General features: G+C 42.9%; 2 protein-coding genes across 3 annotated transcripts; one reads left to right on the top strand and one right to left on the bottom strand.

Moving 5' to 3' along the window:
• The first annotated feature begins 2,882 nt into the window (after positions 1–2,882).
• Positions 2,883–11,593, top strand: c9h15orf39 (chromosome 9 C15orf39 homolog). 2 transcript variants are annotated; one of them, XM_011607395.2, is made up of 6 exons: positions 2,885–3,171; positions 4,442–4,576; positions 4,948–5,057; positions 5,161–8,078; positions 8,627–8,661; positions 9,874–11,593. In XM_011607395.2, exons 4-6 carry the CDS (start codon positions 5,252–5,254, stop codon positions 9,877–9,879), a joined length of 2,868 nt encoding a protein of 955 aa, XP_011605697.2. In that variant the 5' UTR covers positions 2,885–3,171; positions 4,442–4,576; positions 4,948–5,057; positions 5,161–5,251; the 3' UTR covers positions 9,880–11,593. The 2 variants fall into 2 exon arrangements, with proteins under 2 accessions (XP_011605696.2, XP_011605697.2); XM_011607394.2 differs by having other exon boundaries at positions 2,883–3,171; positions 4,948–8,078.
• A 630-nt stretch (positions 11,594–12,223) lies between these two features.
• arih1 (ariadne ubiquitin-conjugating enzyme E2 binding protein homolog 1 (Drosophila)) lies at positions 12,224–24,211 on the bottom strand. Its single transcript, XM_003967447.3, has 14 exons — positions 23,703–24,211; positions 20,513–20,580; positions 20,282–20,429; positions 19,777–19,869; positions 19,573–19,628; positions 18,467–18,533; positions 18,218–18,324; positions 18,035–18,077; positions 17,704–17,775; positions 17,097–17,227; positions 14,747–14,804; positions 14,238–14,498; positions 14,017–14,129; positions 12,224–13,942 (listed from the first exon to the last, which is right to left on the bottom strand). The coding sequence occupies exons 1-14, from the start codon at positions 23,985–23,987 to the stop codon at positions 13,858–13,860; spliced, it is 1,587 nt and encodes a 528-aa protein (XP_003967496.1). The 5' UTR covers positions 23,988–24,211; the 3' UTR covers positions 12,224–13,857.
• Between the last annotated feature and the right edge of the window lie 3,420 nt (positions 24,212–27,631).

Below are 27,631 nucleotides of genomic sequence, written 5' to 3'. Positions count from 1 at the left end.
ACAAGCCCTCATATTCTCGGGTGAGCCGAGAACAGGTAGAACCAGTAAGCCTGTTCGGTTTCCAGCCTTTTCTTGGAAACTGCGTGTGGGCACGATTCTTTGGGCATCTGCCACAGACTGTGCAGACTCCAGGTTCAACAGGTTTCTGACCTCGGGGAACATTTAAAAGTGTTTCATCAGACTCCATATCCCGGGGGATCACCTGCTATTCTCATGACAACCCAGAAGCTCAGTCATTATAAGGTTAAAAAAAACACTTGGTACAGTGACACCACAACAGAGGCAACTGGAGTTAGACTGATGCCGGATAAAAATTTCAGTGCAAAAGTACACAAACTGGTTCATTTGCCTGAAGAAAATGAACCTTCGAAGCCAAAGCCTGTCTCTGAGATGATATGTTTACTTTTAAAAATGAATGAGATCTTCCAGGATTTTTATGTATTTATGTATATTAGATAGTAAACAGATTCCTCACTTGAAATCAACTTTTGGAAATGACTTGCTCAAACTACACAGTGCATAAGGTCTCATGGCTCATCGTGCACAACAGATCGCAAGAATTTTCAGAAAATCTCTCCCTGTCCCGCCTGGCAAATGTTGAGAGGATCTGCAGAGCAGAATAGTAGAATGCCCCCAGCATGAAGAAGACCAGCGGCTGTACCTGCTCACAAACGTTTTCACTGTGTTTAAATAGCTGAAAATAACTTCATTAATCACAACCACAGAACAGGTTGCTGCTAATGGGTTGGGGGGGGTTGATGGCTTCAACATACACAAAGATTTGTGCTGCTTCGCGTGCTCCTGTCTCCCCACCAGACCCTTCATGCTTTCTGTTGTTTGGGCCAGAGCTACAGGAATACCATGGCAACATTAAATGGAGTCCACGGGGGGGATCCCAGCCTTGTCTCCTCAATCAAGCCTCTCTTTACCTGGGGGAAGGTTCCGCGGGGACCAAGCGATGCTGCCAACTTGTCAAGACTGAACGGAAAGAGCCCCTCTGGACGCTGCAGCTCACAGGTGACAGGGGACTGACATGATGCAAGCCCAGCAAGACATGAACTCATCCACAGGGCGAGTCGGGCAAATGGAAGAATTCAGCTCAGCAATCCTATTTTATATCCCCTTTTATCTAATTATTAAACATAAACTGCCCTGCATTTTATTTTAAAACTTCCTGCTATTTTCGGCAAAATTCAAGGCAGTTTGTTCAAGTTAATGGCTGACCTGATTTTAAACTTTAGCCCAGTGAAACATTAACCACATTCTGAGAGTAGGACAACATGGGCATTCTGACAGAGAGGGAGACTCCTGAAGAGGGGGATTCACAGTGTAAGAGGAAAGTAGAAAGAGTCTAAAAAGTGCTGGAGTCCATCAATGTTGAGTCCAGAGAGCTTTATTCTTCCTCACGGACTACAAAGCCTGAGTGGTCCTGCAGAACAAGCCAACATTATATGCTGACGGGACATTTTCTATTGTAAAATGTGGGCGTTAGGGCATGGTGTCACTGCGTGCACTAGCTCTCTCGCTATCTTGGGCCTGTTTTCTATCTATCCCATGACATAATCTTATGCCATAACTCAGTTGAAAGAATGTTCTAATGGAGACGAAAGGTCCGGTTTATGTGGGAGCAGCACATAGTTCCCTCCCCCGCATTCTACCGGGGTGAAAAGTTTCTAGTTCTATATTTTTTCCCCCAAGCCCTTCTCTTTGATTTAAAAAAGGAGAAAACTAATTTAAGAAGAGATGACATTTACAACGCGCTCCAAGATCGACCTGACCTTCAGACACCAGCTGCTCTGGCACTGTTTGAATAATTAGACTTTGACGTGGAGATTTCCTCGTCTTCGTGATCAAAATATTCAGAGTCCAAAATGAGCACAGGAGTCAAGGCCAAAAGTTTATTAGCAAAAAAACAAGAAGTAAAATAGTGAGGAAAAATGAGCAATTCCAAAAGAAAACGCAGGAAGAACTAAAAACCTTCTGATTGTGTCTGTCTTTTATACTATAAATTCTGGGCGTGGAAGACCATTCTTTGCCCCAAATTTTACTCATATATTTCTACTTTTGTATTGGTGGATTACTTTTTACATTATTGCCCACTAACCCTTTCTATTGGTGTCTAAAATGGTAGTTTCCTCTTACACTTATTACTTTCTATTGGTGACCGGATATCTTCTTTTTTTTAAAACATAAGTTCCTCCATATGTTCCATGCCACTGTGGTCATCCTCCTCCGTATTGCATCTGACGTTTTTACTGGAGGTTTCTTGTTCTCAGGTTGGCCTAAATTCCCTAGAGACAGAACCATCCCTCCGGATGCTCGCATTCTCAGATTCCCTTAAGTATAGCTTTTATATTCCTCTCATAAGTCATTTAAACATCACATACCTTTTTTTGAACTAAGAAATAACACACAAACATTCCATAGCCTTATGAGCTAAGGAAAAAATACACTACAACTTCCCTACAAACATAATAGTCCATTCACAAATGTTTAGACAAATCAGAATATGATAATACAAGATAAACTTGTATACAGCATTTTACTGTTGGAACAAAGAAAAACATTCTCCTGCTTTTTTTTTTTAGAAATTCCCCACGTTCACCTCCTCTCCATCAACATCCGGGTGGGGTTCTTTTTTTTTTTAAAAAAAATGACCCGTCCCGGAATGTCTTCACGGGAATGTGACCAATATGTAGCAGAAAAAGTGGAAAATCGTGCACGCAGGCACACAGTGACAGATAAGAGAAGTGCTTTATCTGATGCATGACGCGACTCCAAGATTACCAGAGGGCAGCAGGTGCCCCCTCCCCCCTACCTGGCCATCAGAATCTCAGCCAATAACACCATGAAAGTGGCCAAAGTAACGATAATGGCACTGATAAGCAGGAAAAGCCCGTCGAGGGGCGTGACTCCGCCTATTGATCAAAGGCCATCCTCCTTCTTTTTGTCTTTCCTTCAGTTTGTTAACTTCTTGAATCGCGGCGTGGATTTGGGGCGCGCCGCCGCAGCTTTGTGGCAGCTTAGCATCTCAGTTTTGGGGAGGTTTTTTGCACCCCTTCTTTTGCGTCCGGCCTGACCGAGCGTCTGTGAAGGAACGCAGAAGAGTTGCGACCAAATGTAGTTTCATGGATTGTTTTTGGAAATCGTTCCAGTCAGCGCAGCGCCGTGGTAAGAAGACGCTCCACCTTAAACTCCATTGTATTTATTTATTATTACTGTAATAAAAAACAATCTAAACTAAACTCATCAAGAGTTAACCCGTAACAAAACAGTCAGGCGACAAAACAGCTTGAAAAGATGGAAAAATGAGGTGCAGCCACAGCGGTGCGCGCCTGGAGGATGTGAAACTTTTGCCTCCACCGCGTTGTTGTAATTTATGGAAATCACACGCGCGTGCACTCGCACGCACACGCCGACATCGAGATTATACGTGTTTGTTTTCGTCCTGGTTCGTCTTCCGTTATTAAAGCGGGACATTTCTTCCGACAAAACAAGAAAAGCTGGTGCCTGTCCGCGCCGATAAGCAAATGCAAGCATGCGGCTGTTGCGTGAGCGCGTCCTCGTGTTGAATTAAACGTTTTTCGCAAAGACACGTCGGATGAAGTTCTAGGTCAGACTCGCGGGAGTTCCGCTGAATTTAAGAACTTAAGGGCGGGCGACGAACTTTCGCCGTCGTTTTAGTCTCCCCACGTGGTTTGAGACTTTCGGAAGAAGCACGAACACGCACATGCACACGCCGCCTGCTTTTGTTTCTGCACCTCGTTTCCTCTTCATGCGTTTAAACGGCGCAAACGCGGTTATGATTCGGTTTGTAGGAATCTTAAGGCATCCACCTCGGGGTTTAATCTAGTTTTATGTTTCATACAACCTTTGTCATGATAAAATCAATGACACGTGATAAAAGATCGGTGGATCTCACGGGTTTATGATGATAAACACCCCATCATGTGATGAGGTCATCTGTAGAAATGTCATTTAATCTCGTGTGACGTCAAACTTTAATATATTCAGGCAACCACGGGGTGTTGACTAACTTTGATCACTCTTTTAATCTATCCACTGATATGTCAGGGCTTTTAAAGCTTCATTGTGGTGATTCAGAGTTCAGGCAATACCAAGTTGAAGTAATGAGTGAATAATGAATGGTTCAGATGATCCTGTCCTGGGGGGGGGGCTGAATATACAAAGTGCAGGTTTGACTGCTTTTAGACTTGTATTCATCATTATGGACTGATTATCTGCGCAACTAGTTGTCTGCAGAAATTATAGTATTGTCCAAGCTGACACATTGTCCTTTATATTAAGAAACTGCTTTATTTGCTAGTTTTCTGGACCGCCCACACAGCAGGATCATTTCTCATGAAAACAGAGTTGCAGCATGTCTCAGAGCTAAGAAGCGCGCGTGGCATTGATCAATGTGATTTCTTAAATGCTGCAGGCAGACTTGAGCCCCTGTGACGAGGATACTGTCATCAGTTGCACACGTCGTCCTCGAGTCAAGACCGCTTTGAACCACAGTGCTATTCCATCAGCACCATAAGTGGTAATGCAGGCGGCTACAACATGAGCGCAGGTTTGTTTATGGCTGCATTTGGGGTGGGGGGGCTGTCACATTTAACACCTACAGGAAATGCTTTGCATTCTTTGCCATTAACGTACACGAATGGCTCATGCATGAAACTTTGAAATCACAATTAACCTCACACTAGAATCGGAACTTTTATGCGACTTCCTGCACTTCTTGGTGCTTCCACTAGTGCTCGTCATTTGACAGTATGTGACATACATGTGATGAGGCACAAGATTTTTCAGACGGAGCCTCAAGCAGGTGGTCCTCGCATCAACTCGATTATTAATGCAAAGTGTTTATTGTCCTGCTATTGTTTTTCAGGTTTGATTGTTTAATCTTGATATTAATCAGCACTGTTCTTTTCGTGCTCTCAGGTCTGTGGCCACCTTGTTGCCCTTCTCAGTGCAAAGCTTCGACACAGACAAGCAGATGGTGGATTCGCTCATTAACCCGTTGTTTCAGTTCAAGATGCCGTTACTCAATGGTCTGGTAGCACCCACAGCATTGTCGAATCCACAAACGATGTCTAATTACCTTGAAAAGCAAACACCACACTACACTGAGGCCTATTTCCATTATGACCCCAGGGCAAAAGAAGGATCCCAGTTCACACCCCCTTGGAACAGCTCAAAGACTTCTTTGCTGGATGGTAGAGGTAGCACGAGTCACCTTGCTAGCATGGACGGAAAACAACACATGTTTTTCAGACAAAACGGCAATTCTTCAAAAGAAGGCGCCGCTGTGTTGTCCACTTTGCATGCCGCTCCTGTAAAACAGGGCTTTACACTGTACACCAGAAGTCCTGGGGTCAGTAGTTCCACCACCACAGTTCCATCAGTTGCTGTTAGTAAACCAAGAAGTGCAGAAAATGACTCCACACCCCAGCCTGGCAGCCCGGTTTACCTGGCGGTTCCTAAACCAGTTTATGGACACAATCCCTGCTGCGGCGAGCTGTGCTGTGTGAGAGGACGATACCCTGTGGAGTCTGGCTATGCAAGGATACCGCACACAGTGTATAAGCACAACTGGATGCAAAGCGATGCTGAGTACAGCGAAAGTGCCGAAGTCCAGAAGAAGGCAGAGGAGGCATTGCTGCAGCGCAGAGGTTTGCAGTTTGATGCTGGTGTGGAGAGGATGAAGAGGATGGAGACTTGCAGCCCGGGCAGGGGGAAGCCTTTGCCTTCTATCATTAATCCAAACTACAGCAGATACCCCTGCACGTTCTTCGGTTCTTTTGGCGAGCAGAGCCAGCAACCCCCCCCCAGAGCCTATCCTAACTTATTCCCCTCCCATCACGCATACGAGCATATGACCTCAGAGGTTTATCAGGAACATTCTCCCATGACCAAATATGGCCATGTAACACAGCGCCCAGTGTTCTACTACAGCCAGGCAGACGTGGAGGTGGAAAACAGGAGCCAGTGTAAAAACAATGGTATCAAGCCTGGGGAAGACAGCCCTGTTGCAGTCAAACATGCGCTTCCCTCCCCTCAGGAACATTTTCTGATGCCCAGGTCTCTTCACAGTGAAGCTACGTTGCCTCATTTTCAACATGGTGCCTTATTGCAGGGTTTTGGTTACCCATGTTATGGAGGTCCTAGATTGAATGTAGGTGTAAGGCAACGCGTGCAACCACCACCTGTCGTGCACTCTAATAACGTGCATTTTTCCCCCACAAACCTCTGCCCAGATTACCACCTAGCCTCTGCAACCAGCCTGCACGAAGACAGCGGCAGCCTCGGTGACAGCCGATCAGGCACTAATTCGTCGTTCTTCCGTGTAGAACAAAGTAATCCTCCCAGATACTCAAACCAGCCTTTTGTGGCCACGTCTGGCGTCGCAGTCAACCGGCTCTTTCACCCACCCAGCAGCCTGAACCGACCAGGCCTACAAACACCTGGCTTGAATGTGGAGAGATTCTTGTCTTTTTCCCCGAGTGGAGGCCAAGTCAGGTGTCCAAAACTTCCCAGCATCCATCCCATCTCCCTCGTCTCACAGCTGCAGCCGTCCCTGCATTGCTACCTAGATCAGAGCAACAAAGCAGCACATGATCAGTCAAACGTCCAAACGAACATCAAAACAGAAAGTAAGCCCAACGACACTATATCCTGTTTAAGTAGCCTAAAGAGAAGTAATTCTCAGTCCTCACCCCCCATTAAAGTCAAAGAGGAGACAGACTTGATTGAAGATGAGCCCGTCAAGAAATGCAAAAAGATGGAGGAAATGGAGACCACATCAGTTAGAAATGCAACCAAGTCACCTCCTATGCCCGTTATTGACACTGTTTTCAGCCTGGCACCTTACCAAGTACACATACAGTCTTCTGGAGTTCTACATCCAGGCAGAACCCTTCACAGCGCTGTCCTGTTGGAGAACCCTGCGGTCCAAATGCAGCCGCTGGTGTGGGGTGAAAGGAAGAGTCAGAGTGTAAATCAGCCTGTCTGTCGAGACTCCAAAGAAGACTGTGTGGGCAGTCCAGCCCAGAAACCTCTGGAAGAAATACGGAAGCCCCAAGACATTAAAGTAGAAAAAGAGGATTTTGCTGAAAACTCCGTCGAACAGCAGGGCTGCCCCACGACGGCCGGCGGTCAACACTCTGAAGAGATGGCTGCATCCAGCATCGAATCCTTAGTGGTGATTAAGAAATGTGATCCTGAAGAACTTGAGATGAAGCCTTTGGTTGATAATGCTGAGATGTCAGATAAGCCTACCCCTGATGAAGGGCCAATGAAAGCGTCTCCGCAGAGCTGCGCGGAGGACGCCTGTCAGCAAAAACCCAAAGTTCCGTCTGAGCCAACGGAGCACAGGGCCAATTACCAAAACGGTCTACCGTGTCGGAAACTTGCCACCTACAATACTGTTGTCCCCCGTGCAAAATGTTTAAGCCCTGCTCAAGCCCCAAACAAGCCGCCTGTACCGCCCACCACCCAAGATGTATCAAATCTAGATGTTCACCTGCGGGTTCGCAAGCACTTCTATGAACTGCACCATTCCCTCTATAAGTTAATCTCCAAATCTGTGTTTACCACTTCAGAACAGGAGCTCAGGAGCTTGTTGTCGCAGCTGGAACTCACTGAAATAGCATATCCCTCTAGCAAAATCAAGAACATGCCCTCCTTGTTAGGGGTCAAACCCCGAGAGCTTTGGTTCAACGAGGAAGTAAAGTCGGTGTTCAAGGAGCTCCTCAAGAGGTTGCAGGAGTACACCGCCCAGGCACGCTGCCCTTTTCCACACGTCATGCGCACGAGCACGGTGTTTCTCCCCATGCTCGTGCTGAAGGAGCTGCTGTTTCCGATGGTCCAGAGCAGCTTCATTGACCAGGTCCTTCAGGAGCACAAGGTGGAGCTGCGACCCACCACGCTCTCCGAAGAAAAGATCCTGCTGCAGCTTCATAAACGAGCGTGTTCCTCAAGGCTCCGGAGACTCATGTCCCTCAAGCACCTGCCCGACATCTATGCTGACTTGATCAACATCCTGTATTACACCTGCATCTCCAAACATCTGGGTAAGTGCGTGATCTGGAGGCGTTGTCATATGTTGCTTAATGAACTTAAACCTTTAGAAGTATTTCTGAAGGAAAATAAAGGCATGAAGCAACAACAGTGGGAAAAGGGGCACCATATATGTACTGGAAACCTAAATGAAAAGTTACATAATGTAATTGGAACCAGGGTTTTATTGTAGCACAGCACCACGTGAATTATCCCCATTTAAATGCGATATTATATATTTTAAAACCCTGAAATGCATCATTAGCATTTGTATTATTATGTTTTTTTTTTAAAGACACGAACCAGTCACTGTTTCCAGTGGGGGTCCAACAGCCAAAAAATATAAATTTCATTCAAGTGACCCTGTTTTAGGAAGAAATTTTCATTTAGTTTCTCTGTATTAACAAACTCTGTACGACTTTGTCAGAGCAGCAGCCTCTGCTGCTTTTCTCAGGATGATGGTGCAATTTACTGATTTGCCTGTTTATTGGCCATCTTGTAGCTAAAGAATCATAATAAACGGCACAAAAAAAATCATTATAAAATCCATTTATTTTCACAGAATCGACCTCTCCCGATGCCAAAAAGAAGGCCAAGGTATATTTATCTTTTACGTTGTTTCGCTACACTTTGCTTTCTCTCACCAAATCTCAGGAACCTGGTGTTTCCTTCATGACTAATCATAGAACAGAGCCTTTTTAGCCTGGTTGGATGGAGAAAGGGGTTAAAGCAAAGACGTGGCGTGGTCGGTCCTTTTGGAAAGCCCACTCAGCGCGAGGTCGCCTTCTAGATCAAATTTGCAACAGGAAGGAAGTGACAGCCCTTCTGCACGCCGAGGAAAGAACGGCATTTGTTTTCAGCGTCAATGTCACGTTGAGGTCGATGATTGTGCATCGTGATCTCATAGTTGCAGTGTGAGAAGTGTGCAAGATGTTTCTGTGGCCGAGTTGTGCAAGTCGAATTCTGTTATCACCCGTGTTTATCGCGGCACATATGTCACGCCTGCTAACCCCACAGAAACGAAGATATGAAACTGCATTTTCTCCATCCAGTAAGATAAGTTGTGCCTTTTGGATACATTACTTATGTTGAAAATTGAGCAACTTTAAATGGTTGTCAAACACCAAACCAGGATTGCCACTCTGCTGTCTGCCTCTCCTTTGAGTCTTTTAAAATAAAGATATAAAAGGGCTTCGAGATGCTGCTGTTATTGCACTAAACCACCAAGGAGCTCCACCTCGGTTTAGAATTGTGGCAGGAAATATCTTCAGCCGTATCTGCCACTTAGGTTGCATGTGGTGTAATGGGTAATCCTAAAACAGGTGGTTTCTACATCACGCTTTTTTCTTTTTGATGCACAGCAGTGTTTACTGCAGAGATCAACACCCTGTAGCGGTTTTTCAGTTTGGCTGCATCGCAATGGGCTTGAAAATAAATAGAAATTAGAAGTTTATCTTGTCTTTCAAAGCCCAGTAGGCACTTTTAGAGAGAGTAACACTCGTAAACAAGCTCTCCTGCACTCCTCAAACACAGATTTAAGTGGAGGCCGAAGTCACTGACTGATTAGAGCTTTAATTGAATTTCCATTCACTGCTGACATGAACAGTTCACGTGGTCTATGAGTGTTCCACTGAACATTTCCTCGTTTTCTAACCCCCTAACAACCTTTTGTTCTATCTCACCCTGCTGTCTCTGGAAGATCACGCTCTCGTGCCCACTTGTTTCCCTGATCACTAATCCTGCACATTTCAGCCATTTTTGTATTCACATACATAGGTAAAAAAAATTTCTTATTTCCTTGTATTGCAGGATTAGATGCGGATAATCCTGCAGCCAGAGTGAAAGATGAAGTATTTGAGGTCACCATCGGCAAGGCTCCAGTCTCACCAACCTCACCAGCCTCGCCCACAGAGTTCTGCTCACTGAGGCCTCTGAAGACCTCAAAAGGAGAATCTACTGAAGCAACCAATAAAACAAAAAGCAGGATCAAGACCTCAAAAGGAGAATCTACTGAAGCCACCAATAAAACAAAAAGCAGGATCAAGCACAGTTCGAGGCGCCTCTTTTTGGACGAGAGTTTGACTGATGAAGAGAAAGTGGACGAGATAAACGGAGGTGTGACGGTCACTCGTGGCGGTGACGATGCAAGTGGCCCTGGGGACGGAGGGTCTGACTCTGTGGACGCAGAGCGGGATGCTCCAGCAAGCGTGACATTCGATAATTCATGGATGCGTCCTTTAGACTTTGAGGAAGTTTCTCCCATTGATGCAGAAGCCCACACGGCCTCAAGCCTCCTGCCTCGGTCGACCGCAGCGGCTAAACCAGCCGCCGGAGCCAAAAACGGCTCAGGCATGATCCTCAAACTCAGGAGGATGTTTGGCACCAACCTGAACAGGAAAAAGGCCCGGTACCAGGCGATCTCAGATCGTCCCCTCTCACAGACCGAGGACAGTGAAGTGGACATCAGGGCACCTAAATTAACCCACCGGCGGCAGCGAAAGCAGAGCTTCTGCCGCGCCGTCAGACCCATCGGCAGCTCTTCCAAAAGACCTCTTTTGAAGATTAAATACTGCCCCTACTTGTCCACCTCCTACGGCGCCGAGCACAGAAGAGGCTGGATCCTGCGCTCAGCAGTCCAGCGGGCCAGGAGCATCCACTACCCGGACCTGGTGGGAAAGACAATTCACCATCTATATGAGGAAGACGACAAATCAGAGGTTTGGTACAGGGGAGAGGTGCTGCGTGTCCACGAGGCCCACGCAAACCCTCTGAAGACCATATTTGAAGTCAGGTATGATGGTGAGCCAGAGTGGAGGTATTACCTGGAACTGCTGATAGACTATAAAAAAGGCTGGCTCAAGATCGAAGACTAAGTTCAGGTTTAGGTCAGATGACAAAGTGTAACAACTGGACGTCAACAGATCTGCTACAGATTTTCCTAATGTCCACTGGGATGACAAAACTGTGAATTTAAAAGTTATCCGTAGTTATTTCCTAGTAAAAGGTCACACCGGCATGTTAAATGTCATCTTACAATCATTTTTGATGTTGACACAATTATTTCAATGTGAGTTGTGGTTTTGGTAGCTGAGTTTGTCATGCAGTTAGGAGCTGAAAACATTTTTGAATGAGATTCCCCTTTTGTCACTTTAATTTGAATTTTGTACCTATTTTGTACAGATGTTTACTTTTTAACTCATTCTTAAATGGTTTTGGAAATGCGGGGCGTGTTCTGTAGGCTCATTTTCAAGAATTCAGTGGGATTTATTGAGGCTAGGACTATAGAGTTCCAACTGTCAGAGTGCAAAAGCAAATAATACGTGACTTATGCTGCCTTTTCATCAACAGGTTCTTTGGCAAATAGTGGTTTACAGGTAGTTCAATATTTTAAGGTGTTTTGTCCCCATCCTGTGGCAAAATTGTTCTTTACATGTTTTTTACATGTCAGTTACAAAAAAAAGCACACCACATTGTGTTTAGGCTGTTTTGTTTGTTTTTTTTAAATAAAAAGATTTGCTGCTATAGCAAACACCATGTCCGTTATCACACAACCACCCATGCCAGGACAACGTTTGCAACATTTTGCACTTTAATGTTTTCTCAAAAACAAGACAACTATTTTTCCCACATTTTTACACTAGAAGGAAATAAAACACCATTAATAGCATAAAGATATGTAGAAAAGTATTAAAGGTTTTTTTTTCTTTTTTTTTTTGGGATGTCTCATTTTAATGAAGTAGCTGCTTCTGTTAAACATGTCAATGTTCATGAACTACTGGCAGACACAGAACAGAGTGAGCCCTGGAGAGCGTATTAGGCTAACGATCACAGCTAGAGCTAGTGTAACCTGCAATGTTTTAAAAGAAATTAGCCCATTTTTTAATATATATATCAGTCAACCTATTTCATTGAACTCCATACAAATTAAAAAAAAAAGATACAAAGAACCATCCCACCCTTATCATACAATCTCCAACTCTGCACGAAACATCAATCCTCCCATGACTTAACTCCCTGTAGGCCTGGAAGACACATCTCTGAGAAGGTCAGAGCATATTACACTGCAAACAAATAAACAGCGCGGAAATGCATCGTTTGTCTTTGGGTAATTGTGGTCGAGACCAAACCTACTCTAATGACTCACACGGTACTCCCAAAATTAAGATTTCTCATGACATTTATTCAAATAAACATTACAGTTTAGAATTTGCTAGGATAAAATAAGTTTGAAGACATAAGCATGTGGCAAAGGATCCCCTAAAGATGTGAAACTGGGTTAAAAAGGATGCGTTTGAATGAGAGCCGACACTTGGGTGTCATCTTCTGACTCGCCTCAGTGCCGCAATATCCATGTCCCCTCCAGTCCATCGTGGGAAGACTGCAGAGACATGAACGAGCATTTACAAGCAGACGGACGACCAGAACCACCATCGCACTGGACCATACGAAACCTGGAGGGGCACCGACATTTCTAGCCTGTCCCCTTGATCCCCGTCAGTAAACAGAAAAGGGTAACGGACGTATAAACTGGTCTTGCAACATTTATTCATCGTCTGCGTAAGGGTCACATGGTATTCAGCGTCAGGGTGAAGTAAGAGATCTCTCCAAAGAAGCACGGCCGCTATCAACCCCACAGCGTCCAGTTGTTCCCCGCGAGGGATGCGAACCCCTGACCCTGTCTGACAGCAATTCAGACCAACGAGCAGCACTACAAATCCGTGCTGGCACTACATTCTATTACCCTCATTTGATCTCCAAGGTGCAAGCTGGGCTTCAGCAGGGCTGCGCCGAGCCACAGGAAAGATCAGTGGGGGAAAAAGCGGAGTGAATGTCACTCAGTTTGGCTCTTGAAAAAATATCGTTTTAAATGTTAAACACCTCTAAAAAAACAAAACAATTAAGAATGTAAGGTTAGACTAGAGGGACGCTAGGTTTAGGTTCTACCTTTTTACTGGGAGGAGGGAAAGGACCTGGGATGTGCACATAAACCAATATTTCATCTGATCCACCAGCAACTCACAAGTGCATGTTCAACGTTGCTGCTAAGGTGTATGCGTGCACGGTTCTGAAGGCAGCGGGGTTGATAGGGCAAATGCCTTATTGCCAAAGACCTCCAATCACACACACCATGGAGGGAGTAAACAGACGGAGCCCCCTTAATCGATATTGGTGAAGAATAAATCAAAATTATGCAAACACGTGCCACTCTTGCTCTTTAAGTTCCATGCATATGGACTATTTACAAATTGAAAAATACAGACTATTTTGTTCTTATGGTGTTCTTTTTTCTCCCTTCCTCCCCACCCCCCATGAAATGTCTTTGCCCCCAATCAGTCATTCAACATTCAGCCACCCAAGGTTCTCCATACATATTGCAAATGTGGCCGGGACAGTTAAAGCTGCGTTGAAAACATTTTCACACAAATGGGAAACCTAAAATGGAAAAAAAAAAAAAAAAAAAAAAATTCGAAGAAAGAAAAGTTTCACAAGCAAAAACAGGAAAATAAGATCAGGGGAGATGTTACAATACGAGCCAAAAGAGTGTATTTCTGCTGTCTGAAGACTCCAAACTTTTGCTAACAATACTGTATTACACTTTTATTTCTCTACTTTCTCTTTAAATATAATTTCTTTTGAGTTGGGTTTTTTTTTTTAAACAAATCCAGGAAAAAATTATGCAAAAGTGGTTGGTTTGTCAAAAGAGGCGGCAGAAGGCTCGTGCTGCCCTGTTAAATTGCATCAGCGCTCTAGTTTGTCATGATACTCAAGAGTCCATTGCATTAGGACGTGTCCTCAATCCTCAATGTATTCCCACAGGTCCTTCTCATAGCCTTCATGCACATGCTGTAGCAGCACTCTTCGCCTGCTTTCACAGTATCTAAAACACAAAAAAATGTCTGAATTACAACCCAACTGTCACAGCTGCGCAGACTCATTTGGAGATTTCATCACCTGTATTTATCTTGTACTTTCTGCTTGATGTCCTGCAAAGAATCCTGGGAGATATCTCGTTCTAAGTAGCCAGAGAGCACCTCTGTGGCATTTTCCAAATCTGCCTGGTTGTTCTGAGCAATAAAGGGGGAAAAAAAGGATTGTTATGCTAACGAATCAACAGATGAAAAGAGAAGTCAGTAAACCTCAACACTGAAAAACATCATTTATGGCCTCCTTACCTCAAAAATAATGGACTGGTTGTTCTTCTTGAGGTAGAAGGCAAAGACGTAAGTGAACATGAGTGTGGAGCGGCACTGGCAGAGCACGTCCACAGCCTTCTTTAGAAACTGCACCTCAATCCAGGACATGTTGTGCTGCTGCATCTCTTCCATCTTCTGCTTCACCTGAGCGTAGAGCTTGTGCTCAAAGCGCAGGCTTTGCATGTGGTTCATGTAGCGGTTGCAATAGAACAGGTACCTCTGTAAAGCAGCTCTGGAACGCTGCGAAAATGGAAGGTCAATGGAAGGTCAAACATGGTCAACCAGACCTAAATTTGAATATTCTGTTATTTGAATGTCCCCGGTGCTGGTTGATTAGCATGATGTATCTAAATAGCTGTATTGTTCCTTTTGACCTGCATTTGGATCATAACAATCTAACTGAGGTATGTAAAAGCTTGAGATGTCCTACAATTTGGATGATGATGTAAGTTTAGAATGCCCATAAAACCAGAAGCATGCTTTATTACCTCTTGAGCATCTCTAGCTGCCTTTGCATCATCTTCATTGTAGCGATTGCAGTTGTACCTGAAACAGCACAGACACACGTCAACATTCAAGGTTGGTGTTGTGTTTACAGAAAAATGTCATTCGTGAGTATTTTAGACCCAGGTGGGGGCTGTGGAGCAGAGCTGCATCCATAAAGTCTCAAGTTTAATTCAACAAAAATGACCAATCCCTCATTCCTAAAAACACTAGTAAAATAGAAACACTTTTGCTGAAGATTAAGCTGAAGATCAAAGATCTAAAACTTTATGTACACATTAAAATGACCCATTTTCTCAAATATTGTTTACAAATCTGTCTAAATCTGCACTTTTCCATCCACCTGTGCAAGGTGGGCATCAGGCTGCCCACGAAAAAAGGCCAGCTTAACTGTACGGGGGGCGTGAGCACCATTTGCCCCACACGGTGTCACACGTCTCCTTTGTATAGAGTTGAGTGGGTTGTTGATTTTGGCCTGTGGGATTCTGGTTCACTCCTCTTCAATGCCTGTGTTAAGCTGCTGGATACTGGCAGGAACTGTCATACCCACCGATCCAGAGCATCCCAAACATGCACAATGGTGACATGTCTGGTGAGTCTGCTGGCCATGCAGGAACTGGCTGGGACATTTTCAGCTTCCAGGAATTGTGAACAGATCCTTGAGTCAACATGAGGCTGTGCATAATGCTGCAGTGTGTTGATGATGAATGGCACAACAATGGCTCTCAGAATCTCCTCAGAGTTTCTATCTGTGTTCAAAATGCCACCAATAAAAGGTCCAAAGCATACACCTGCCCATACCATAGCTGTTAGAATCATTATAATAAAGTTATCTCCTATTTGCTTTTCCTTGTTATATTCTTTATTCCTGTTATATTGTATCTCATCACATTATGCTTTTATTGCTTGTTAATGCTTAATGTTTGTGATGCTTAATGTGTGAGCTCGCACACCTGTGCAAGAACAACAGGATACAGCCGCTGTAATGAGTATCAGGATGCAACATTGATGGGAGTTGCCTTTGTGAGGGTGAAGTTTGTCACCCGCGCTGTTCTTTACTCATATGTTAAGACTCAGACAAACCACACAAACAACTGGAGGCCTTGCAAGGGAGAGCTGAGCAGCAGTTCAAGCTTCCTCTGTCAACTCGTCAGCTCGTCTGCTGCTCGCTCGCCTCTTATTGGTGCAAACAAGATTTATGTCAAACAGGACCTCACGACTCCTTGTCTCCTAACTACCCATCTTTACGACTTCCTTGTCTTAACGAACAGGATACCTCTAAGTGCTGGTTTTGTAAACAGCTCCAGCACTTAGTTTAAACATTCACACATTCCTCTTAACAGCATTCCTCAAACACTTTAAATCTAGACATCACAGCATCTAAACGATAATAGTAATAACAACAGTTCTTCTCACACCAATAACAGCAGGGGCAGCAGGGAGAGGCAGGAGAATTCCTTCTCTTTGTGTATGTTTTTACATTGTATGGAAGGATGTGCTGTGTGTGTGTGTGTGTGTGTGTGTGCGAGCCAAGTTAATAAATCAATGAAGAAATGCCCATATATTCACCATCATGGTTCACATGTTTTACTATGAATGGACCCTGCTATTGTTGTGTTTCCCCCTCCCTTTAGGCACAATTGAATTCTGTGTAACTAGGAACCTCCTAATCCTAATAAAAGAAGGGTGGCGAGAGTGTGTGTGTTGGAGATCTGTAACTGAGCACATCTGTCCATCCTCCTTGCAAGTAAAACTCAAAACTGTTGTCTTTGCCTCATTTGTTTCTCTCATGTTTTAGGTTTTCTGAACCTAACAATAGCCACAGCCTCAGCGTGAGCCACTCGATCCACAGATCTGACATCAGCGTAGTGACACATGGTCTGTGGTTGTGAGGGCCGTCGGACGTACTGTCCAACTCTGAAACACCTACGGAGGCACTCGGCGTGCTAAGTCCATGCTCTCTCAAAACTTTAGACATCTGTGGCTCTGCTATGTGATAAAACTGCACATTTTAGAGTGGTCGTTTATTGTGTTAATGAACTACTGTGCAATAATTATGTTTTCTAATCAGCACCTAACCGGAGCCAGAGGTCGACACAGGACAAATTATATATAGAGCATCACGTTCTCAAAGAGACCGACGTGCGTCGCTCAGGTGTCGAACAGAAAGGTAGAGGAAATCATTCCTGCCATTCTGTCACGGCAGACAATAAATCTCAAGATCCTGAGGTGAAATCCAACCATATCACTCACTTTTATAGCTCATGATAAACGGGAGCAAAACCAAGTGTTGCGTTCATATATTTGTGCAGTGTATATGAAGGATTTACGCACCATGCAGAGCCGTGGGGTTCCCATGGGCCCAGGCAGACCCAGCAAAACTCAGCTTTACAATTCTGGTTCCTACACACCATGTGGTTGCAGCCGCCATCTTTCTCAATGGTGACGTGGCATTTTGGACACTCCTGTAGGGGAATAGACAATCTTAGAGTGCCTCATGGTTTATCTAGAATACTACCTGTACTGGCAGACAAACAAGTTACCCCACAGCTCGAAACAAACCTCAGTTTTAATCACTGTCACTTGGATCCATCGTTTTATTCCAAATATATGATAAATGTTGTTTTCAGGAAAAAATGGATTCCCAACCAAGTATAAGCCAGATACCTCTACATCTGAACCCCCTTTCCGTTTAAACATATTAATATCTACTTGTGAAAAGCAATCAGGAAAATGGGAATCTATCAGTTAAACAATCTATTGGCAATGTCAATTTTCTAATAACATGATCTCTTATCTCTTCAGTATTACATTTTATTTTTATTGTGTATAGAGCCTTTATGGAAACTATAGGCTACAAACACACCCAAGATGTATAGGATGCTGTTAGGCCTGCTCAAACACGCAGGCTAACTGTGTTACAACCTCACTAAGTCCGAACCTTAGTATTTGCTGCGATCCAGTTGGAAGTTTCACTGTCATCATCACATTTCTTTATCCACTTCCTCAACCACTGCAAAAGAAAGGGAACAAGTCACCGTGACCCCTCAACATTTTGGAAAATTGGATACCCATTCAGTTCATCCTGATCTGATCTAATCTCATCTCCAGTATTACAGACACCAGTGGCTCCATTAGTCCAGGCTATTCACCCCCCATTCTGCATTGGTTTCATTTTAGCAGGGGGGTGTTTGATGACTTTCATAGATTACTTGAATCATGGTGGGGCTGATGTGATGGAGGTAATGCTGTAGCCGCTGCTGATTGCTTACCTTGCACTTCACAGGGTCGTGCCAATTCTCTCCACAGTTAAAGCTGCACAGACAGAGATCATGTCCAAATTATGTTTAATTAAATAATCACCCACGTGTACTTAAGTTAATCAGAGAGATTTCACGTCTATTCGAATCACAGTAAAGTGTTTGCAGTAGTCAGACGTGTTAATTGACCCTCACCAAAACTGACGGCCGCACTTGCATCTCACAGGCTTGGCGTCTGGATACTGGACTTTGACAACATGGTGACAGTCTGGTGCAGGGCACCACTTTAACAATCGGTTGCACTTAGATTGATGAGAAATATTAAAATCAGTTTCATGACAATATACATGAATGAATAAAAAGGTATATGTATGTGCGTGTGTGTGTGTGTGTGTGTAGGTCATCTGAAAAATACTGGAATGGAGGAAAAGTCTAAAAGCTTACCTCTACAAAACTATTTGTAATTAAATGCTGGTACTTCAATTTCACTTTTGAATCAGTTATGAGGCGCCTGTAAGAGAATTTCAATCATTTAGTAACTTCCAAATAAAGTAGACACTAAAATGTGCATCATTAACCCTAATACACATAACAAATGCCTCCCAAACAATAAATCAACTTAATTTTATAAAATGTACATATTTACAGACATTCTTAATTTAAAAACAGCTTTATGCAACATTTTAGGAGAAAATCTAACAGTTATTTCCGCATATTTCCCTTTTTGAGATTTAAAAAAACAAGCAGCAGCATGAAGACTGCTGACAAGGTAAAGATAAATCATCAATAGCAGAATAAATGGAGCAAAGGTTTGTAGACCCCAAACTGATCACAGAAAGATCTGTTGGCTGGCCCTGTGAGAATCTAGGTTAAGACAATTAGGGTCAGCTTAAGACTTGGTACGGGAGATTAGTGTCCATGCTTTCGATAAGGTGGTGTGCTGCACTGCACAGTGGACTAAACATTAACAATAGAGATGCAGCTCATAAGGATGGGCTAACTTCAGATAATGCCCATTAAAAACACTAAATTCAGGTTGCTGGACAACATAAAGCACATTAAAAACACATTTGGCTCAGCTTTGACTCATCATTTTCTTGTGATGTTCAACAAAACACTGATGAAACTGGGTGAAGTTTTAATGGACGTTCTTGCGCTACCCTGTGGAAGCTTTTGCTCCAAACCTATGCTGCGCACAAAGGTTTGTATCTATGAATTAAATCAAAAACACATTTGGAACATTCTAAATCTCATTTCCCAGTATCAGTTAAAAAAATGTTAGCCTTGAAATGGACTTGCTGAGCTCTCCAAAGCCACAGCTGTTATTCTGTATAGGTGGTCTATGTGATAATCAAATTAAGTAAAAGCCAAAAAAAAGTAAAAACATCTTTTTTACTTATTTTGCTCAATACAACAACCTGCCAACTAAAAGCTTTCATATATTTGAATTTAAGCACCCAGGGCTCAAATGAATCCCTAATTTACATCCAACTGTGGCAACAACCAATGCTGAACAAGGACATATGAGTAGATAAAGCAGTAATACTCACATCACTGTGTTATCATCAACCAAAATGTCACAACTATGAGCAGGACAAGAAATAGTCTGAGAAAACAAAACAAAAACAGTTCAGTTGCGGACACTTACACCCTGAAAAGAAACCATTATTTGAAGGGTGGAACAGTTCAGCGCGCCGCACGTTTTATTTTTTTTAAACAGACATTTCATGAACTGTCCGGACCCGTGTGAATACCTGTCCCATTCCTTCTTCTATAATTTTGGTGGTCAGGTAATCTCCCCAGCACTGCATGCAGAACTTGTGCCCACACTCAAGTCCTGTAAAATACTGCAGGAGAAAAGATTCCAGTCAGGTAAACTGGAAAATATATACCACAGATGACGCACAACTACATCTAAAACCACCAGACATATGGTTTTATTTTACTATGGGGTTGATTTTTCTGAAATGTAGTAAATGCATCATAAAAGTCGATGTGTCAGAAGTTCTGTCACTAAAGGAGCATGAATGTCCACCCCCAACATGAGTGTGTGGCTAACCAAAGAACACTAAAGACGTCCGAGTGTGGTGACAGTGAGGTTAATGTTCTAGAGTTACATCTGTCGTGTGAGGTGCAGGCTGAATAATGTGACAGAGTTTTAGAAATGTGTTTTCATCTGTACTATATCGTCTTTTGGTTTGTTTTAGTGAATTGGTTTTTAAACACTGGGAAATATGGAGCCGTTTTGAATACACTCACAGAGTTTGGGAAGTTTAGGTAGCAGATCTGACAGGGCATGTCTTGTGCTGATGATCTGGTGTTGATTGGAGGACGGATCCGAGGCTTCTTACTGGGGTTAATGACATGGCACTCAGAGAAAAGCTTGTCAAGGTTACCATCGAAATACCTGTATTCAAAAAGATAAATCAAAGTAGAAATCATTCCATTGATATTTACATATAGAAAATATGCCAAGAAGAACCTGCTCACCTTTCCATAAGCTTTTCTTTATCCCAGTTAAAATGACTGAGAAGTATGCGTGTTATTGTTACAGGATTCTAGAAGGAGGAGAGGTTTTCACATCAGAACAACTGAGACCACACAGAGAGCAGGATCCGAATACAGAAATGACCATATGAAATCCTGTTCATAAAACAGGGAGCCAGGAAGGGTGTTGACATTTCAGCATATCAAATTAAGCTTAAGCCTTTCCCTAAAACACTAACAGGCAATCCTGCATTCTAAAACAATATGTGCAATATGATCTTTTTTGCAGCGATGCTCCCTCGTGGACGGCTCTCTCTCATATTATTGAACTGTTAATAAAACACTGATTCTGCCACAGTGGGCACAACACCAGCGCTCATTCTGGCTGCAGGTTTCCCATCACATCTCGGAGCTCGCCATCAGAAATGACGCTGTGAGGTGGCGTTATGGTGCCACCCTACTGTGCTGCACGAGCAAAGAAAAAAAAGACAAAAAAGAGGCTGTTGTAGACATGACATTGCACATCCTGTGTGTGCAATAATCTCTCCAGCTGTGAGGCCCCTTTTTTAAGGAAAAGCATCTTTAAAAGTGGCTCAATCGGGATACGAGGTTGACGTTAGTACAAGCTCCACACTGTAGACCTTAGATGTTTAAGTAGAAGACGCGCACCTTCATCGTGGTCAAAATCTGATTTCAGTCAGCCGATGAGACATCAAACTGAACGACTGTTTAGCTTTGGAGCCGAGAGGACAAACAGATTGTACTTTCAGCCGAGCTGTTGCTCAGTCCAACAGGACGGCTGTAGAATGAAAGAGGATTCAAATATTTACGTTATAGTCGTCTTGGTGAAGCTTGAGCTGTGTCTCTGACTTCAGGGCTTAAGGATTCACGTTCATTGTGATTCATGAACCTGTATTTGTCAAAACCACTGCAGAGGACTGGGAGGGAAGAGCAAATGGTCTTTCTTCCACTCATGCATCTACTACCATGAGTCTATTGTAACTATGTCACTATTGTTTCAGGGTCAGACTGTGTTCAGTGCATGTGTTTTGTTTGTTGCACAAGTAAACACGGCCTTTATTTTTTTGTTAAATTGAACCACCACATGATGTCATGATAAAGTCTGTAGGCACTCATGACCCCCTATGATCCAGATCCTCAACATGCTTCTTTTTAAATGTGTGATACTAGTTCTCCAATAAAGATGCCATAATTAGGCGGTCACCTGAATGATCACATGATTTATATGGCTGACAAGGCTGCTGTCCTACAAGTGGTGCGTTTTTAGCCCGATAGTCATTCATTAGAGAAGCCGTGGGTAACACGGAACAACAGGAATCAGTCAGTCTCTTTAACAGTAGCGCCAAGATTCCAAAATAGTGGTGTGTGACGCTTAAATAGTGCTCCGTATCCATAGTGTTGCTGTAGCGGCACGTACCCGTCTGTGGCTCACATGCTTCTATTTTTAAGCAGTGTGGGCGCTTTCATTGACAGTTTATAATTTGGACAGGTACTGGTATGCAATGGCTACTCTAGGAGTACAAACCAATGAAATAGTGGTACAGACCACTAAAATAGTAGTATTTACAGATGTCAGAGGGGTACTCCAATTTGTCCATTTAATATCCTAGTCCCAGTCCGCTAAAAATAGAGGCGTGCGAGCCACAGAGAGGTACATACTGTTAAACCAACGAGATGACTCTTTGACACCGGTACCGGTGTGTGAGCGGCACGGACCAAATACCACTGGGATCTCGGTGTTGCTCTTCGTTAATGTGGTCGGCAGGACTGCTTCTTTCGTTTGAGGCGTCTGGTTTCAAGATGGCAGTGTTGAAAGTGAAGACGATGACACCGTTTTTCCAGGTTTTAGTAAATGATAGTTTCCCTTCACACAGCCCAAACAGTGCGTCTCTTATCCTCACAAACCCTTTACAAAATGAGGGACGGTAACGTCTGGACTGACCCGCCAGAATGGAAAAGATCACAAGACTGCAGTCTCGGTTTGCAAACTGTGGTGTAGGCCACTCTTAAATGAAGATATAATATATTCAGGTTGGTTATATGCGTGAGGTATGTATGTATGCTTCGGAGAAGGGGTTGTTTTAGAAAATGCCATTTAAATGACAATTATAACTGACACAGCTCATCCAAGGTAAATTATAGTCACCTCAGATCACATTCTTCCACAGGCACAAATAGAGTTTTGGGGTTATTTAACTTTTTACTCTGTGCTGCAGCATGTATATTTAGATGGAGCCCTTTTAGGTGGATCACCATGACGGTTGTCTCTCTGGTGACAACCTCATTGCTGCTGACCCAGTACACGTTTCTTACACCCATTTAAGATGTACAATTCAGGGTGGGAATGGTCGCAGCCCCAAAACATGCATTTAAAGCACAACATGGTTCTTTGGACGGGACTGGGGAGTGTTCTGCCGAGCTAATTTTCCATTTCTTGTGTGCCTAACTGGAGGTAAAAAAGAAAAGGAAATGGAGGCCAAGGCTGACGATGAGCCAAGGGGCTTCACAGGATTTTCCCTTCTGTATTATTTTAGGTTCTTCTATTCAGATGGCACGAAAGGGTTCGTTTAGTGATCAAAACAGTGTTGACTATATTTTAAGCCGTTAATGTTAACCGCCTACCTAGCTCACGGGCACGACGACCGAGCCTTGCGTTAGAAAAAAACGTTACAATATCAACGTCAACGCTATTTAGAGATAATTTCCAACGTTGGGCTTTGTTGGCAGTGTCCATATACGAAGCCTGCCATCTGATGTGGCCTGACAATGGGGTATATCTTGGGCATATACAGTAATATTATAACTAGGGCGCTGGGTTGACCGATCCAGAGAGCTAGTTAGCGAAATGGCTTATGCTAAAGCTATCGTTAGCTTAGCAAGCGGTGCTGCCAACTTCTCAACAGGGATTAGACCACTTCCTGAATTTGGGAATTGATATATGTACGTAACTTTGATGTCACCGACATCAACTTAAAGCATATGTGTGTAAGGAAACCCCTCCGAGAGAAATAAGTCAGTAAAATGCATCTGTGCGTTGATGAGGCAAACTTCCAGCAAGTAGGCTAAACTACTCGTTGAGGGCTAACGGCTAAGCTAAAATCTAGGGCCTGTTGAAGCTTCACCCAAACCTGGACCCCGGTCTTTCCTGACACTGACATACCAAAATACTTACCTGAATGACCTCGTTGACCTCCCTGATGCACTCCACCATATGCTGTAGGATTTGCTCGGCAGTTAAAACCTCGAACCGGTAGTCCTCCTCGTCTTCCTCGCCCGGACCGTGGCCACCTCCGACAGGATCGCCGGACTCATCTCGCTCTCCACCGGGCACCACGGGATCGACCAACTCCACTTCGCCGAGCTCCAGGGTGTCGTCCTCGGGGTCCTCTTCGGCGCTGTCGTCGCTACATTCCTCTTCGTCGTCGAACTCATAGTTGTACCCTTCGTCCGAGTCCATTCCTGGGGTTCTCTATTTGTGACACGCACAGTAGAGAATGTGAAATGTTGGGTTGCGGAAAAGGTTAAAAACAAAAACAATCCAAGCCGCGTTTCAACTGCAGTGAAAATAACAACAAAACGTCGCTAGTGCTAAAGCCAACAAAGGGACTCGGCATCAACATCTGACGCCGGCCTTACGTCAGACAGGCTGGACGACAAAACCTTACGGGGGAACAACGTAGTCAACGTGTTCTTTTCAATTTAACCTGGACCAAAAATGCACTCTGGATTTATAAACGCGAAACGCCTGTGGTAGAATTATTTTAAAATAAGAATGATGAAAATGTTTGGATTCTCGCACTTTTTGGGTGCGTGTTGGACATCGATATTTCCAGCGTTATTATTATTATTATTATTATTATTATTATTATTATTAGAAGTAGTAGTAGTATTTATTTATTTTTAACCTTTAGGAAGTGCGCGAGAAATATGGGGAATACGTTTTGCGGGTAGTTTCATATGCATAATTGTTTTTTTAAGCCGAAGAATATAACTCCTTGTGCAGATTTCCGTCAGGAATTTCCCACAGCTTATTCCCAAAAATGATGCTTATTATAAACATGCTGAAAATTACCCTTCTCAAAATATAAAGAATTCTTCAAATCCTTCCTGGATCCACATGATGATGTGGTTAAAATCTGTTCATCACTTTTCTATTTATTTTTCTAACAATCACAAACATAAATGCCAGCTATGACCTTGGCAGAGGTAATGAGGCAATATCCTTTGTGATTTGTGGTGCTAAGCTATTCAAGACTAAATTATTCCTTTGGTGCAGGTCAACCTGATCAGCGTCTTTCTATTTCTTGCTTTTTATACTTTTTTTTTTTTTTTAATCTAATCAAAATCTGTGCTTTCACTCAGCCAGGTTCCCAGGAGCTCACGTTTTGAAAATTTCGGATAGTTGGGTTTTTCTTTTAGTCATATATCAATAAATATTCCTAGGAATACATTAGAAGTCCAGATTCTTTGAGTGGAAGACAAACAATACCACAGAGGTGTCAAAGAGAAGCAAATTGAAAGGGGGTTGATTTGAGGCATTTGTCTTGAGTTTAAAGAGACATTTGTTAACTACAGTATAAGGAGAAATAAAGGAAATATATTATCAGATAAAGAAAAAGACATTCCTTGCATTTAATGTAGAGGCACACAGAATTACCTTCTCAAGGAAATGTCAGAAAGTTAAAAGTAATGTTGAGTCAAGTTTTCTCTCTTACAGTATTGACCAAGAATCTCATCTGAGAACAGAGAAACGGGGCTGGAGAGGAGATTTAAAGGGCCTCTAGTCGATAATCTGGATGTTGGTGTTTTAATCCCAGTGTTAACTGCTTAAAATATGGAGGCCAGGATAATTAGAGGAGATGTTTCACAGAGTCATGATGACAAAATGGTCCTCAAACTGAAGGGGAACATTTCAGAGAAAGCAAATGGAGGGATGCATTTTGTTGTCATAGAACAACATAGAACACTGATAACAGAGTTCAGACACTGACAGTGCTAAATTCTCTGTAAAACAACCTTAAAACTAACACGCACACACACAACCTTTAGACGCTTCACTTTTAATTCCTTTTGAGTGACACTAAAACATAATAATATTCCCACAAACCATCATCCAGATACAACAATACATTTTTCCATTTACTGAAAAGTGTTCAAGCCTTTTGCAAAGGTTTTTTCGCGATCCATGCAGAAGAAATAACGCATTCACACGTAAATCTTTGTTTACAAATGCTGATTAAAACGATGACCTCTGGCCCCACCTGCAGGCCTTAATACAAACTATTTCTACTAAAATAAAGACTCTGAATCGTTTTCTATTGCCTATTTTTTCCAATTTAGTTTTACAATTCAACACCAATAAATATAGGTTGGTCATAAACAACCAACAAATCCCATCATCCCCTTCATCAAAGGTACTCTAATCATGAATGTCTCTTCACATGATAATAATTAAATACATGGTAAACTGCATTTATAAGATTTTAGAGGATAAGTCAACTCAGACTGATTGAGCTGATATTATTTGGATGGATTTCAGGTGGTGGGATAAAACAGGTCTCAGAAGATGACTTCTCAGGCTTGCGTTGGACCTGTCAGGGGTAAAAAATGTTAAATCGTGTTTTTCCTTGTATTAACATTAGCATTAACATGAGAATTGTGTTGTGAGGAAATGTCCCTGTCAGGCTTAATCCAGGCAGCGTTTTAATGCAGAAACTAGCAGCATCAACGTCAACAACTGAAGAATCAGACAAAAAGGGCAGCGGGGCTACTTCCTGTCAAGGTGTTGTGTAATCTGCTTGACAGCTTCAATAATCTCAGTAACGTGCTAATCTGCTCATCACTGATGCTTCAGTGACACGCATAATCCAATATCACATCTGAGATTACTGTTCTTAGTACTGCTTAGGTCAGTATAAATGTGCATTTTGGCTTAGTCACACAAATCATTAAGACTCAATTAGAGGTTGTTCTGCACGCCATCATCTTATCTGTCATATTTGCAAAGGTCTAGTAGTCTGAAATTATGTTATTTTTTAAAAATAAAAACAAATCGTAACAACAAACACATACATATTACTTCCCTTGCTGATTCATCAAAGGAGTGAGGGTTTTTAATATATGATTGTGTCACAACTACAATAAAACACTTTTAGATATCATGCAAAGCATCATATGGTGATAGTGCTGCACAATGCATAATACTGCTGGACAGACACTGTTCTTTTTTCAGTTAAAGACATTTTCCAGAAATGATCAGCAGCAGCATGTCAGTGTCTTCAATATCTTCAGTGTCTTTTGTATGTGTAATCTAACAAGAGGGCCAGACAAGACGTATTTGCGCATGAGATGTAACTAATCTGGAATTTGCTCCAGAAGAAATCAACATGTGGCAAAGACTGGATGATGGTCACCTTGTGGCTGCTGTTTCAAACTTTACACTACTTGTTTTCCTTCTCATCAGCCCCCACGCTTGTGAATCCTCTTCCCATTTCATTGAAGGTTAAGCTGCTTTGCTGATTTGGGGCAGCCTCTCCTGGGGCCATTACATCATTGGAAGGGCCAATATGGCCAACAGTGAACATCTCAGACAGTCACAAATAATCCATTGTGCTATGTTCCTGAATCTCTGACTGTTGATGACTCACTGAGCTGTATCCTTTACACATAAATTATATAATGACACGTGAGCAGAAAGATATTCTTCATCAGTGTTCTCCTGTTGGATGCAATGATGCCTGGAAGTGGTGTGACTGATTGATTTACCTCTACAGACGGGAAAAATTAAGAGGATGACAGACCAGTGTTTGCTCACACAGCTCCCAATCTTAATCCTCTTGTCTTTCTTCAAGACACGACTAAGACTCCCTCACTCATTCTCACACAAAGAAGATAAAGGAGACTCTGCTGAAAATTTATTACTTTGGAAACAACTTGAAGAACATCGTTACTGGACATTCCTGCAACTGTTTTATGGAAATTCTATACAATAATTGTGTTTTGAGAGCTTTGCTACACGTCAGACAACCCTTAGACCAAAGGAAATATTTGTGGGAAAACATATATTTTGAGCTCTAAACTGATAAAGTGAATGTCTTTTAA

Source organism: Takifugu rubripes, chromosome 9, assembly GCF_901000725.2.
Source record: "Takifugu rubripes chromosome 9, fTakRub1.2, whole genome shotgun sequence".
NCBI lineage: Eukaryota > Metazoa > Chordata > Actinopteri > Tetraodontiformes > Tetraodontidae > Takifugu > Takifugu rubripes.
Note: the sequence above shows the minus strand (reverse complement) of the source record. Positions and strands in the feature narration are given on the sequence as shown.